This window comes from Bombus pascuorum, chromosome 15 (assembly GCF_905332965.1).
Source record: "Bombus pascuorum chromosome 15, iyBomPasc1.1, whole genome shotgun sequence".
Lineage (NCBI taxonomy): Eukaryota > Metazoa > Arthropoda > Insecta > Hymenoptera > Apidae > Bombus > Bombus pascuorum.
In genome coordinates this window covers 7,546,634-7,560,002 of record NC_083502.1, presented here as the reverse complement: position 1 = coordinate 7,560,002, position 13,369 = coordinate 7,546,634, and the positions used below count along the sequence as shown (strand labels likewise).

At 42.4% G+C, this 13,369-nt stretch overlaps 1 protein-coding gene across 1 annotated transcript; it reads right to left on the bottom strand.

Moving 5' to 3' along the window:
- Positions 1 to 4,167: 4,167 nt before the first annotated feature.
- LOC132914435 (pancreatic triacylglycerol lipase-like) lies at positions 4,168 to 12,808 on the bottom strand. The gene is made up of 8 exons (XM_060973564.1): positions 12,657 to 12,808; positions 11,320 to 12,284; positions 9,501 to 9,772; positions 8,592 to 8,862; positions 5,776 to 6,015; positions 5,134 to 5,367; positions 4,675 to 5,002; positions 4,168 to 4,520 (listed from the first exon to the last, which is right to left on the bottom strand). Exons 2-8 carry the CDS (start codon positions 11,489 to 11,491, stop codon positions 4,415 to 4,417), a joined length of 1,623 nt encoding a protein of 540 aa, XP_060829547.1. The 5' UTR covers positions 11,492 to 12,284; positions 12,657 to 12,808; the 3' UTR covers positions 4,168 to 4,414.
- Between the last annotated feature and the right edge of the window lie 561 nt (positions 12,809 to 13,369).

Sequence of the window (13,369 nt, the reverse complement as noted above, 5' to 3'; positions counted from 1 at the left end):
TTGGCGCGTAAACTAGAAATCGCGAAGCGGCGAGGTAATTGAATCGAATGGAATTGAATAAAACCGCGCGCGGAGCACCGACTTTCTCTCCGGATCACGTAATAAGTCCGAAATATTATACCTACGCGCGCATATGTCCAAGTTATGTCATCCCACGGTTTCTTCCCTTTCGTTTTTCTCCCTTTGGTTCGAAAGTAAAACGTCGGATTTCGGACTCGCTTCTCGGAAGAACAACGACGCGATTTGCGTGCTCGATAATCGGCGCCCGTTAATCGCTTTCGAACGGCGCTCGCTCGAACAGAGTTAGACGATTTCCAAATCTAACAAAACGAACAAACTCTGTTAATCTAATTGGAAACATTGAACTTTAATATCGTAATAACCACTTTGTCGATTATTTTTCCTATCCAATTAGAAGATCGGGTTGATCTCGCCATTAAGACGTTCGATCGAACGAAACTTCTTTCTCGACAAATTCAACATTCGTGTTACGAACGTCGTATCTCGCAATGTTGCAAACTATTTCACAAATCAAATTCAGACTTTGATCGATAGATTACGGATAGTTGTGCAAATACGTATTGTGATTTTTCTTGCCTTCCGATGATCTCTTTTCTCCCATGACTCTTCCTTTCCTGCGCTTCTTTGCTATATGTAATTCCTTCTTACGTCTTGTAATTTCCCTATACTATGGAATACCATTTTTGTAGCGGTGGCGAAATGCCTAAAAGTATACGCGCACGGACATTATCGAACCTCCTTTTTCGAGATTTAAAATTTGCTTAAAAATCGATAGATTCGCATTAATCGTATTATCGTGATATTATTATTATTACTGGCAACGAAAAGTTATATTACAAGTTAGAGCTAATATTTATCCAACTTAAATATACGGATTTAGTGTCGTGTGATATTTTTATATCGTACCAAGCCTAGCGATGCAAATCGGCGGAATGAACAAAGTTTCAAAGTATAGATGAAAGAGAACCGTGCGAAATATGTGACAGGAAAAAGTGAGTATCGATTAAACACATTTTAAAAGACTGCCGAACGTGTAGCGAACCAAGCGGGAAATATGCGCAGCGATAAAATAGCAGGCAAATTATGAAAACAAACGCCGAGGAGGATGTAAAAAGACTGCACTTTGTACGGAATGCAACGAGAATTGGAGGAATTTACCTACAGCACTGAGACAGCGTACCTATATTTAGGATAACGTGACTTTATTATTTATTACGCTAGTAATAAAGATAGAAACAAGACTGAAACGAATAGCAAAAGCAACGCTATATGAAAAAACTATCGTTACTATACTTATATCTACTTATATACTCTTGTAATATTACTTATTACTTTCTTACTCGTATTTATAACTCATTTATTAGCTAATTTTTCCACACTTTTTTACCGCGCTACTCGAACTAATTAGTGGATCGTTTCCCGTTTCACTCTGACTTTTACATCCATTACCCGCGTCTCTGCATTTTTTCTTAACGACTGTCGCGAAGCCGATATTTATTACGCTATTTATCGCATTCGCCCGAATAAAAGTTCGATTTAATTAGCTTTTTTAGCACGGCATTCCTTTATTTTCAAGAAGATCTTCAATAAATTCATTCGTACTAACGATTCTCTAGCTTGTATTCCCAAATACGTTGTTGCTTCAGCGAACAGATATCTAGTAGAGTTATTTTCATTATTAGTACGCATCGATCATTTTTATTGCCAAATCTTTTTTCACGAATTCACGGTCGACGGGATAGCAGATGCCATAGCGGATGCCAAAGTCTCGGATAAACTATATTTTTAAGGAGAGCTATGCAACTACTCCGTACCTCTGTTAGATAAAAACGTCCATCCCGTGGCTACGTTCAGCGACCACGTTTAGTGTCAGTTCGAGCCCAAGCCTACTGTCAAAAATCTCGGGCAAACATAACCGAATTAAATCATAAACAACTGTTTCTAAGTTTTTATTTTAAGTACAGCTAGAATAAAATTTAATCTCCTTTCATCTCCTTTCATCTCCAACATATCGCAACTGAAATCTATACCGCAACTGTTTCAACATCGCATTGTAGAAAAATATTCTGCGAAGAAAAATGAAAATATAAATTTCCAATTAATCGCTTGGCTTAGGAAAATGTATTTGGGAATACGAGTTTTTAAGCGTAATATTAATCCTATATATCGCTTCTCGCGTCGATATCGATAAATTATTTCATTTATTTATCTCGTACTCCGCTTGCCTCGCCGTTGAAGGACGACAAAGTTGTTTATATTATCTGATTATAATTACCGCAAGGTGATGGTGCAATATCCTTAACCAAAACAGGAACTTTTCGTTGTTTATCTCTGACCCTGATCTTCCTCGTCTCCTGCCGCATCGCGCTCTTCCTCACTCTCTACCTCACGATCCTTTTCGATACCGTCCAGCTCGGCTCCCTCCTCGTTCGAAACATTCTCTATCCTCGAAATTCCTCTGCAAATTCCCTCTTCGAGATTATCCTGGAACATGGTTTTCTGCTATATCGTATCCAGGTCGTATCCGACCATCGCCACCGTACGAACATTTTTACCGAAATCTCGTGACATCTATGAATCTTCCTTCCGAAATACGTAACCTTGCACTTGTATACTTCTGTAACATTACCTATTACTTTCTTACTTGTATTCGTTGGCCGCTTATCAGTCAAGCCTGTAACAGGCGAAAGCGTAACGCAAGAATAACGGCAATAAGATAAAAAAAAAAAATAATATTTTATTAATCGTGGAAGGGGGCACTTTATCGCCCTCCTCTGACTCCGCCACTGTACCTATCCACGAGTGCAAATCGCAGGGTCACCGATCTGCAAATGGCAGAAAGAAACGGATTTGCGTTGTATGAAAGCAGCCGTCAAGGTGAAAGAAACACGCGGGCATAATCACGGTGAAAGGAAGCTCCGCCATTACTCTGCGCCGGAACCGAAGCTATTATTCCACCCGGATGACAGAGACAGACTGCGGAAAACCGTTCCGCGACGTTTGTAAAGGTCGCGTTTTTCCGCTCGAGCAAGACCGTTTGCGTGCGTGTCTCGCGTCTTTGATAGCGTCTATGAATCGAACGAGCGCGAGTTTGTTTTCTTTCCTCCAGGCTAAATTACTATGAACCTCGTTGCAAGAAGATTGACGTTACCCGAGGATGAAAGCCGAGATTTGCATACTGCGACGTTCAGTCCGATGGCATCGTGGGAATTCTAACGGAGAGCCGTATCGTACGGTATTGTGTGTCGGGCTCTCTCGGCTCGGGATCTCGCTCTTTCGCTTCTCACCCGTGTCACGATTTTTTAGTTTGCGTTTTGAGGAAACGCTCGTTACCGCCAAGACTAAGCTAAGTACGTTACGCACGTTTATGGGAAATTTAATGGAACAAAGATTTTTTTCTGCTTCGTAATTGACGCTATCTTACGATTCTTCCTCTTTCGCGATTCTCCTTAACTTCGTAACGCTTCCTGCGTTACAATTATTTCCCGCCGACCCTCTTGTCTCGTAATTTCTTCTTTGTTATCGTTTTTCCACGCCTACCGTTCCTCCTAAATCTTCTAGTTTCGCCAACAGTCCTCCGTGATTTCTCCCGCGTTACGATTCCCCGTACATTCCTATTCGAAGATAGAACCGTACGGAATTAGATCGAAATAGGTGACAAAGAAAAACGAATAAGAACGACAAAGGGGATGGTTGACGTTTTCGTTTCCGACGACTTTACGACTTTCTCGCGATTACACGACACCTCGGTAATTGGTAATTGGCGATTGCTCGTTAATCGAATGTCGTTAGGCGATAACTTTCAGAAGAATTCGCTTGATTTACCGATTGATTTACTACGATGTTTACTCGCGTCGCGTCAAACTTTGAGGCGAGATAAAGATTGAAAAGAGAAACTCGGGTCAATGCGTCGAACGGTCGCGTATAAATCGCCAGACTGTTAATCGCTGATTATGCGACTAATCGATTATCGACAAATGATCTTATCGAGTAGTTCTGCCGATAACTACGTTCCCGTTAAAAAAGTAAAAAGTAAGATATTTATGTCCTTTGCTTACTCGGTTAGAGAAACGATGTTCCTTTGAGTTTGGAATATCAAATACTACTTTTATTTATATTCACCTTGACGTACGGATAGCCTCTTCTTCCGAAAAGTTACATTTGGAAAACATCGTTAGAAAAGTACGCTACGAATTATTAGAAAAAAGTATATTTATTCCTTAAGAAATAAGTCGTACAATAAGCAACAAGTAAATGGTAAGAACGGTCCATTTATAATGTTATAGCGTCAACGATTAATCTCGTACGGTGGTGTGTGAAAAGCGAAATCTCGACAGCCAGAGTTACTACGAGTCTCCTTTAAAGGGTCGATTTAAAGGTTCGAAAGATGCCCCTAGGTTGAAATCACGTTCAGCCGAGCTATATGACAATTCTCGGTCGTCAAGATCTTTGGTTGCTTGGCGAGCAGAGCTCTCGATTCGTCAGGGCACACGGTAATGCTAGATCAAACAGAAAGAAGATTTCGCAACTTTAGATATTAAAGTTGCAAGCGTGGTGAACCGTGCGTATGCGGATATCCTTGGTAACGATCGGAATTCGTTAGTAAAAATCGACGTAAACTACTCGAAGCCATCGTTGTAACACGGTACGTACCTGTGAGCGGCCTCCAAACTCTCGACGCTCAACGAGTCGATATAGACGCGAGGCGTGTGCAGAAGCCTCCACGTGAGCGGATTGAAAACAGAGACTCGGTACTCCCACGAAATTTCCACCGATTCCAGTTTGCCAACCACGTCGCCAAGCAGTACCACGGTGTGAGTGCTACCTGGTTCGTAGTACATCGATTGAGAACTGAGCGGCATTCTCCCTGACTTCTTTCCGTTTTGTCCGATTACTTTAAGCGCAAAAGTCCCAACTTCGCCACCGTGGTCCAGGCTCTCGTTCGTCTTCGAGACGTTGATGACGACTTTGTAATGGCCTCCTGCAAGTTTATTCGCCTCTTAACGATTTTGAACGACCGTTCGTCTCGTTTCTCCGAGTAACCAGTCGATAATAATAAAGTTACCGTACAATCTGTACACGCGACGCTGTATATAAAAGAAATATACAAACTGCAAAACGGTTTGGCGGATCCAGTCATCGAGTAGACGGTTGCGTGATAGTTTCCGGGTTGAGCGTCTAATCCAAACTTGGGACAGTACTGATTCACGCAGTCGAAGCAGCTGCCTTCTAGAAACTTGTCCCAAGAGGGGCAAGGAACCGTCAGAAACGGGCAGTCCGTGTTGATACTCTCTATGAAATACTCGTAACTGCGGATGTGATTGCAGCTGACGAATCTCTTTATCCCTGAAATCCACAGTTTCGTCTATTTACCTATTTATTCTTTTCTGAAAAAGATTATACTCGAGCCTCTCGCAACGGTAGTATCCGAAAATAATCCGAAGGTTCTGCCGTTCGACTATTTAGTCATGCTAGTAACAGACATCCTGCACCATTTTAATACTGTTCTTTTATGTAGGTATCGTAATACGTATCGGGACATAAACTGCGAACGTAAATGACGAGAACGCGTTTATTTCTATTTAGTAGAATTCATCGTAGCTCGATAGATACGACAATTGGAATTAGCTTCGTAGCAGATTATATCCGTTAAATCGATTAATAACGTTAACAGGCTAATTCGAATTATATTTACGATCGAAAGATACTATCGGTGGACGGTTGCGATGGAGAAGGCAAGAGAAGCTGGCTTACCACGGAAGAAGCTGCCATGTTCCAAGGTGATAAAATTGAGAACACCCTCGTTGCAACCAGGCTGATTGCGACCACCGTTCGGATAGAAATCGATATGCGCGACAGGTTGAGTGATGCCGAGGCCGCCGCTGATAAAAGGATTGCAATCGGTGTGGATAGCTGTGACGAAGGTGGCATCGGTCGGATCGAGCCGAACCATCGTCGACGTGTTGCTGAAATGCGGTTCGGCAGGATCGAGGCCTTGGAACAGAGAAACCAAACGGACGTGAGAAGCTTCGTTGATCGTTGCTGCAACCATACACTTTCGTCGCTTTGCCCGTTTCCGTCGCGTTCTACGTGTATTGCGTATACCCTCGTCGTGTAAACAGTTTCCCATCGGTCGTAGAAGATTCTTAAAACGATGGAAAATTCCGTAGAATTTCGTCAAGCTGCTACGAGTTCTAACAGAAGCGGACTTTTCGCAGGTAAAGTTTTATAGTTTAGTGGTAAGCGTCGATAAGTTTTCTTCCATCGTTTAACCTTTCGATCTATTATCTCGTCGGACCGGGCAATCGTTTCCGCCGTTGTGCAACGTTGTTCGCTACGTTACGACGATTCACGTAACTATTACGTGACGCTTTATGTTTTCCGAGGCTAATGAACGTAGTATATTGCCAATAACGTACAGTTGCTCACGAAAGTAGTATTCTTACGTGTTGTGTTATTGTACGTTTAAGATGGCTACTTACCGTGGTGGTTGCATACTAATTTTCTACCGCTAGGTTACGTATCAAATATCTTCTCGTACGATAGAACTTTAACAGCGCGCAATTTCTACGAAACATCGGGTATTTAATTAATTTCAACTATTTCGTTCCATTGAAAAATGATTATCTATATACTCTTTCACGTATTAGCTCGTAATACGCTCGTATTATCTCGCGTATCACCTCGAGCAAAATATCTTGGGATCGAAACTCGCAAAACACCCCGAATCCTTGTTAAACACCCTCGCTTCAACTAAATCTACTTAAACCACGTACGATCGCTACGTACCTATAAACTTCTTCGTATCTTACGATCAATAAACTATTTAAAAGTTGTTGCAATAGAAATCAGCCGAATCGCGGACATGCCTCGTCCGCCTCGTCGATCCTTCTCGACTCAGCCCTTTAAACAACATGTATTTTAAACCACAATTATTACGTACGCGCAAGGTCCTTCGTATTTCGTTATTAGTAAACCGTTCGATGTCCCGACAGAAACCCGCGAAGCATCCCGAATCCTCGTCATCCCCTTTCCAAACTCTTCGAGCCACCTTCCCCGAGCAACGCCACTTCTTATCCCTACGTGCTCCCTTGTTCGCTCTGTTTACTAAATCTTGTCCTCGGGCGTGTCTTCGACCGTCAATACCCTGTCCGTTAGAGCCTCTCGTCAACAAGCGTCCGTCCGAAAGTTCCAACCGTCGAGAAACAATCCACCCTACCGCCTCGCGATTCCATCCCGTTCATCAAAAGCCAAGCCTACGGGAGGATCCTGCTTCACCCTCGATTCGCTTTCGTCCTGTGGTTTGCCCGGTCACCAAAGCGTGGTTCTCGTTGGTTCATGGTGTCCTGGTAATTCCCGATGGGATCGATAGCTTGCATGACAGTGGTCTGGGTGAATCCGATCGAACGAGAACCCCTCTTCTCCATTACCGCCTTTGAAAACGGGTTGAGAAAGGGGTGGATCGATCGGAAATAGGAAAAGATTCTCATGGAACGGACAGGTTTGATTTTGTTCATCGGAGGATCGGTTCTGGCGATGGTCCGGGTACGATGGTGGCCGTTAGGGGTTGATCGTGCACCTGTTTAAGGGCTGTGTCGGTCGATAGGGTCGTTTTATCGGACAGTTCGAGTAGAATTGGGAATGTTTCGGGCGGACTTATCGGTTCACGGAGCGAGAGGAAGTTTTCGACTTTCGTTTACGTTCGTTACGTCACGTTAATTCGCCTCCACGTACTAACTTTACATTTTGTTCCTTACTATTTTATCGTTTTCTTACGTCGTATTTAGGCGACGTACAAAATTTACCGAGATAAGGTTGTTCGCGCGCAAGTTGCAGCTATCCGTTTTGGCTGTACGAGTACATTCGTTCGTCGCTGTAATCAGCGCGCAACACACGAAGACAGAAATCTTATCTTTCTAATTCGTTCGTCGCAAGGGAACGCTACAGATAATCGAAAAATTCCAAGGAAAATAACGAAAAATAATATTTACTATTTTCGTTCTTCCATGCAGCTGTGTGTGTGTGTTGCTTTTTAATATATAGAACCGATTATTAGGTTTCCGATCGATCGATTCGCGCGATACTTGACGCGAAGTAGGCGGATATACTTTGCTCGTGGGGGACAAAATGGCCGTGAGCCAAGGTTTTCGGTCGTTCTTCTCTTCCTTCCACTGTTACCCTGATCGTTTCTGATTCGATCGGCTATCTTCGTACGTCTCCGTTCGTTCCTCACCGTTGGTGGGGCTAATTTTATTCCAGTCGATTGATCGTAGCGTACCGGAACAAGCGTGGAAACGTCGCGTAAAAACGAGACACCGCGTGAGACGTTCGATTCCACGCAGTTCAGCGATATGTGCACTTTTTATGCTACCTCGATAGCTTGCAGCTTTTACGTATATACGTAATATAATATATATATATAGGTCTTAAGGTTGCATCAACTGCACCTATGTAGTTAACAGCGAAGATGACGCGACGTGTAGGTTTATCCAGTATCAGTCGGCTCTTCGTCATTCCCATAGAAAATGGGTAAGAATCGACATTCCAACGATTACAACTTTTCGACTTACCAGTGATCCTTCCAAGTTTATGATCGTACGTCTGTCTTAAAGTATATCCGATATAGCCGCAAGTATGCGCGCCAAGACTGTGCCCTATGCAGTGTATCCTCGCGGAATCCACTCGTCCAACTTCGATCAACTGATAAGCCAAACGAGCCGTCATCGCACCTACCAATCTTGTGTTGGCCACAGCTTGCGTGTATGGCGGACCCGCTCCGCCGATCCAGTTCACGATCACCACGTTGCTGTCTTCCTTGATTAATAATTCCTCCATCGTTCTCTGTAGAATAATCGATCGTAACGACAGTGGAATATTAGTCGTACGAGCGAACAACGCAAATCTTTCAGCGAGGCTGAAAGTTCGTTTTTAAAGAAAGTACAGCGAGTCGTTCGGGCAAAATATTCGCCGTCGCTTTCTACGACTTCGATCCATCTACCTGTCAGGCGGACGACGTAATCGCATCGTGGAAAAACGTTGCGTCGTTAGACGAGATCCGATGGTCAGGGCACCGACAGAGGGTTTCCGGATCGCTTCCGCGACGAAAGACGTCGCGACGAGAGTCTCGGTTCGGACGTCCTCTAGCGGCCAGCTCGTTCGCTGCACGTTCCTCCTTCGGAATGGATACCCGCTTGCGATTAGTGGACGAGATGCCAAAACGATTCGACGATCGAATCTCGTTTAAGGACGCGGCATTTTTTCGCGATGGAAATCATCGGTTGCCCGATCAATGGCTCAAAGTCGTAGAAAGCAACGGCGAATGCTTCGATCGAACAATCTACGATATATTATCTTTTCGAATAAACTTGGAGCTTCAAACTGAAAAATTTGCATTGTTCGTTTGTACAGCAAATACACGGAGACATCGATAGACTCCCTGGAACTTGGAACGAGGATAACGCGCTTAATCGGGTACTTACCAGAACCCATGTTTTATCGCCGTTGTCGAGAAAGCCGTGAACGATCAAATAAAGATTCCTATCGTTTTTAAGGGGCGATCTGCGAATAGTCTCGTACTTATCGATTTTGAGTTCGCGTGGCTGTGCCTTATTGTCTCGAGTGTAAAGCATGTAACGTGGATTTATGCTGTCCGGGCGAGCCGGAAACGTGGAGACCGGTCTGTTCTCTCCGGACCATGGCGAACCGATGTAGAAGCAGCCGTACGGCTCGAAACATCGCCACATGTACCATTCTATCGAGAAACAAAGCGAACGAATACAAGGAAAAAATTAGAGTAAAATTGGAGTATCGAGATCGAAGGAGATCGCAGCGGAGATTTGCACGTACCGAAATTGACATTTTTAACATCGATAACTATCAAATATCGGACGAAATCGTACGAAATTTACGGAAAGTCGAACGATCCGTCATGTTTGAAATTGATCCTTATCCTTGCGCTAATATCAAACATCGAAAAGCCAAATTTCCCATTCCTTTATCTGCTAGAAACACGGCCGTGACTATTTTAAATATCTGTCCATCCAAGAAAAGAGTAATGACGTCATTTACAATAGATCAATGTTTTAGTAACATCGTCAAAGGTTATCTCCGAGTGTTAACTCGTTATCTGTGCGCGCTATCGGTTCCTCGAAGGCTTCGCCACTGTTTTGTCTTCGAACTGGATTAACGATTACCGTGTATACATACGTATACCGTATGCACAGCGCATACAGTTACGACAATGGGCACGTCACTTTCGATCGAAAGTATGTTCGATTATGTTGGAATATTTTTTATTACGATATCCGGATTCCCAGCGACGAATGATATTTTTAGAAAATTGTTGTTCCTATTATAAATTCTACGAAAACTTGTTCGTTTACCTGAAGTCGTCTTATCGGGTCGTATAAAAAGTCTATTTCACGAATCGGCAAATCACAAAATCCTGATTTTTGTCATTCTTCGAACAACTTTCTTCGTGCTTAGCCTTTTAAAGTTACACCGTGCGAACAATATTTAAACGCGCTAAAATTACAATTTAAGCTTAGTGCGATAAAGTTACCAAAGACGGTTTAAAAGAGGAATTTCGCACGTACGTCGATGTTCTACGAAATTAGCTACATCGTGGAAAGGTAATTGCCAAGGTAGACTAAACGAACAGAAATTCGTAATAATCATAAAAGAAACGATAAAAATAGAAAGTGATTGGGAAAAGTTAACAGATCAAGACGTCGATAGATTGTTATTTTGTAGCAAGTTTACGTCTCCTATGAGTAATTATATCGCGTTCTGGATATCTATTGACGCAAAAGATCCAGACAAATCACGTGACGAGACATATTAATGCGAGGGATGATAATTTCGACAAGTTTCATCTTCGCGAGAATTATTTACCGTTTTTAGAGATGAGCTCATTATCGTCAAGATTTCGCAAACTGACGCTTTCCCTTTGTCAAAATAATAAAAAGAAACTCGACATACGTCTCGAACGTGTCACTACAACGTGAAAATACAGGTAATTTTCTTGTAACAGGCTGTCGTACGAATTTATATCGCACGAAGCAAACAAATACGCGAGTATTTGCGACGTAGTCTTATTTTCTAACGAAGCGTCTTTTTATCAGGTTCTATCTTTGTTAACACTGTCACTTTTATAGAATCCACTTTTTTTGTAGTCGTACGAAAATGATCAACGAAAACCATCGGTTAAGACAAAGTATAATTATGCGGTATTAATTTTACCACCCGACGATATTTCTCATGTTTCTCGTTAATAAAGAAAAATTTCAATGTACTCACGATCGTCGAAATCAAATTGGTTTTCTCGTTCTTCCGGTGATAACGTGGTTGTCGTTACGTTCATGTTGTCGATTGTATTCTCACCAAGCTCGGAACCCACTTTTTCAGGTAACGTCGCGATCATGTTCGCGGTGTACGCGAGTAACATCATCGTTCCGTTCACAAACGACATTTTATGTGCGTATAGTCACGCAACTCTGCATAACAATTAACTCGAGCACACGATTTAAATCACTGCCTATCTACGAGCAATTTCACTTATCGATGCTTAATGCCAGTTCCAGTCCCAACGCTTTGTCGCACAGTCACTAAACATTTTCCGAAACATATTCTTCCTCTTCTTTCTTCGTGTTACCAGATATTTACAGCGATTCCAGTGTCTCGCGATCTTATTTCGATTCTACTTGAGAAAGATCGTCGAATTGCATCGCACGACGACTCAAAAATTCGTAGATCCTCGCATCAAACTCGAAACGAACGAAGCAAAGTTGGCGAAATTCTAAACGCGATCCTTTAAATTCCCGAAAACGAAAGGGAATCAAAATTTTCTCACTGAACAAAGTCTCTCCTCTAGAACTAAGGATCTCCTCTTCCGGCGCATCCGATCTTCCCAGCCGATATGTACAAGTATTTGTTACGTGTATTACATGTATCAACTGTATATAGAATTGCGTGGCAGCAATGGTGTTCGACGAAAAATGGGCCGGAATCGATAATTTATTACAAAATAAAATTTCCTGCGCGTTGATACATCGATGTCTTTCGATGCAAATTGTTCTTGCATTAATTAGCGATGCTTTCGTTCGATATTTGAATTATGGTTCTAATCAAACGTGACCTTGATCTTCTTAGGCAAACTCGCTCCAATCGAGTTCATCAACGTCACTGATTTTTTCCAGTACCGATCTTCTACCGTATCGTACATGCGGTATTGCCGATTTCTTGGAAAATGCCGACGACGTTCTCTGAAAACAGTTGCCAATTTGTTATTTCGCCAAGCATGGATAAATAAATATTACTGCCCTGTGATATTTATTCGATCCTTAGAAACAGGAACGCTCGGTTTCTCTCAGTATCAAACGTTTACCGTTTATTTCCGAAATCGTATATTTTGCGAAACTGTAACGTGTATTCACGGAATACGTCATAGTTTTATAATGGTATAATAATACTTTTAATAATGTAATAATAACGATAATAGCGTAATATCGCTATTCCATAGAAGATAAGTCGACGTCACAAGATAAGTTGAAGAAAATTAAAATCGGACATCGCGATCGTTCGAATTTCCAAAGGAAATGAATTTTTACTTTAAAAGCAGCGATACTTGCCCTTACCTTGAGAAATCACAGTGTCGAAATCGGCGCAAGGCTCTTGATTGAGAATCGTTTAAAAATTTAGTTCAACCAACTGGTCCGTTCGAGGGTTCGAAGTCACGGACAAGTTCGGCGTTCGAGCAAGCAACGCGCACTAATCACTGAAAAATGTGTACAGCTCCGCTTTATCGCGCCCCACTCTCTCTCTCTCTATGACTCGTTGATCCGCTCTTCTCGGTTAGCTCGATGACAAAGTCTTGGACCAAACACAAGGGAGCTTCCTCGCGGAACCGGACAAGCCACTCTACTCTCTTAATCCGTTGGAAGAGGGTTGGGTTATTGTTCGTGGCTCGTGAACGTGTTTCGAGGAATTTGAAGTTTTGCGCGACATTTTAGCAAAACTGTCCAAGATTGTGATTTAACGCGTACAGATTTGTACGTGCACGTACATTAACGTATTTCATAAATTACGAGGAGAAAATAATTAGCGTCAATAATTTATTCATTATTTTTATTCGATACTCTTGATGGAAATAAATTTCTTCGAAGCACGGGTGCCGTTATTTTTCCAAGTTTATTAAATTATGCCTTGATATTACATATGCCTTAATATCGTCCACAAGGTTTTATATAGCTTCGCTGAGATTTCGTGGAACAAAACGCAGTCCGCTGAATCGCTCGCTCCTCTATTTCGCGGTTGATCGAGACCGATGAAAAGGCGGTCATCGGGCGAA

Excerpts from the sequence above, each read along its gene's own strand:
- LOC132914435 (XM_060973564.1), bottom strand. The coding sequence starts at position 11,491 with ATGTCGTTTGTGAACGGAACGATGATGTTACTCGCGTACACCGCGAAC. Across the intron at positions 5,368-5,775 it reads ACATGGCAGCTTCTTCCGTG|GGATAAAGAGATTCGTCAGC; the intron begins GTAAGCCAGCTT and ends TGTGGATTTCAG. Across the intron at positions 5,003-5,133 it reads ATCCGCCAAACCGTTTTGCA|GAGGCCATTACAAAGTCGTC; the intron begins GTTTGTATATTT and ends ATAAACTTGCAG.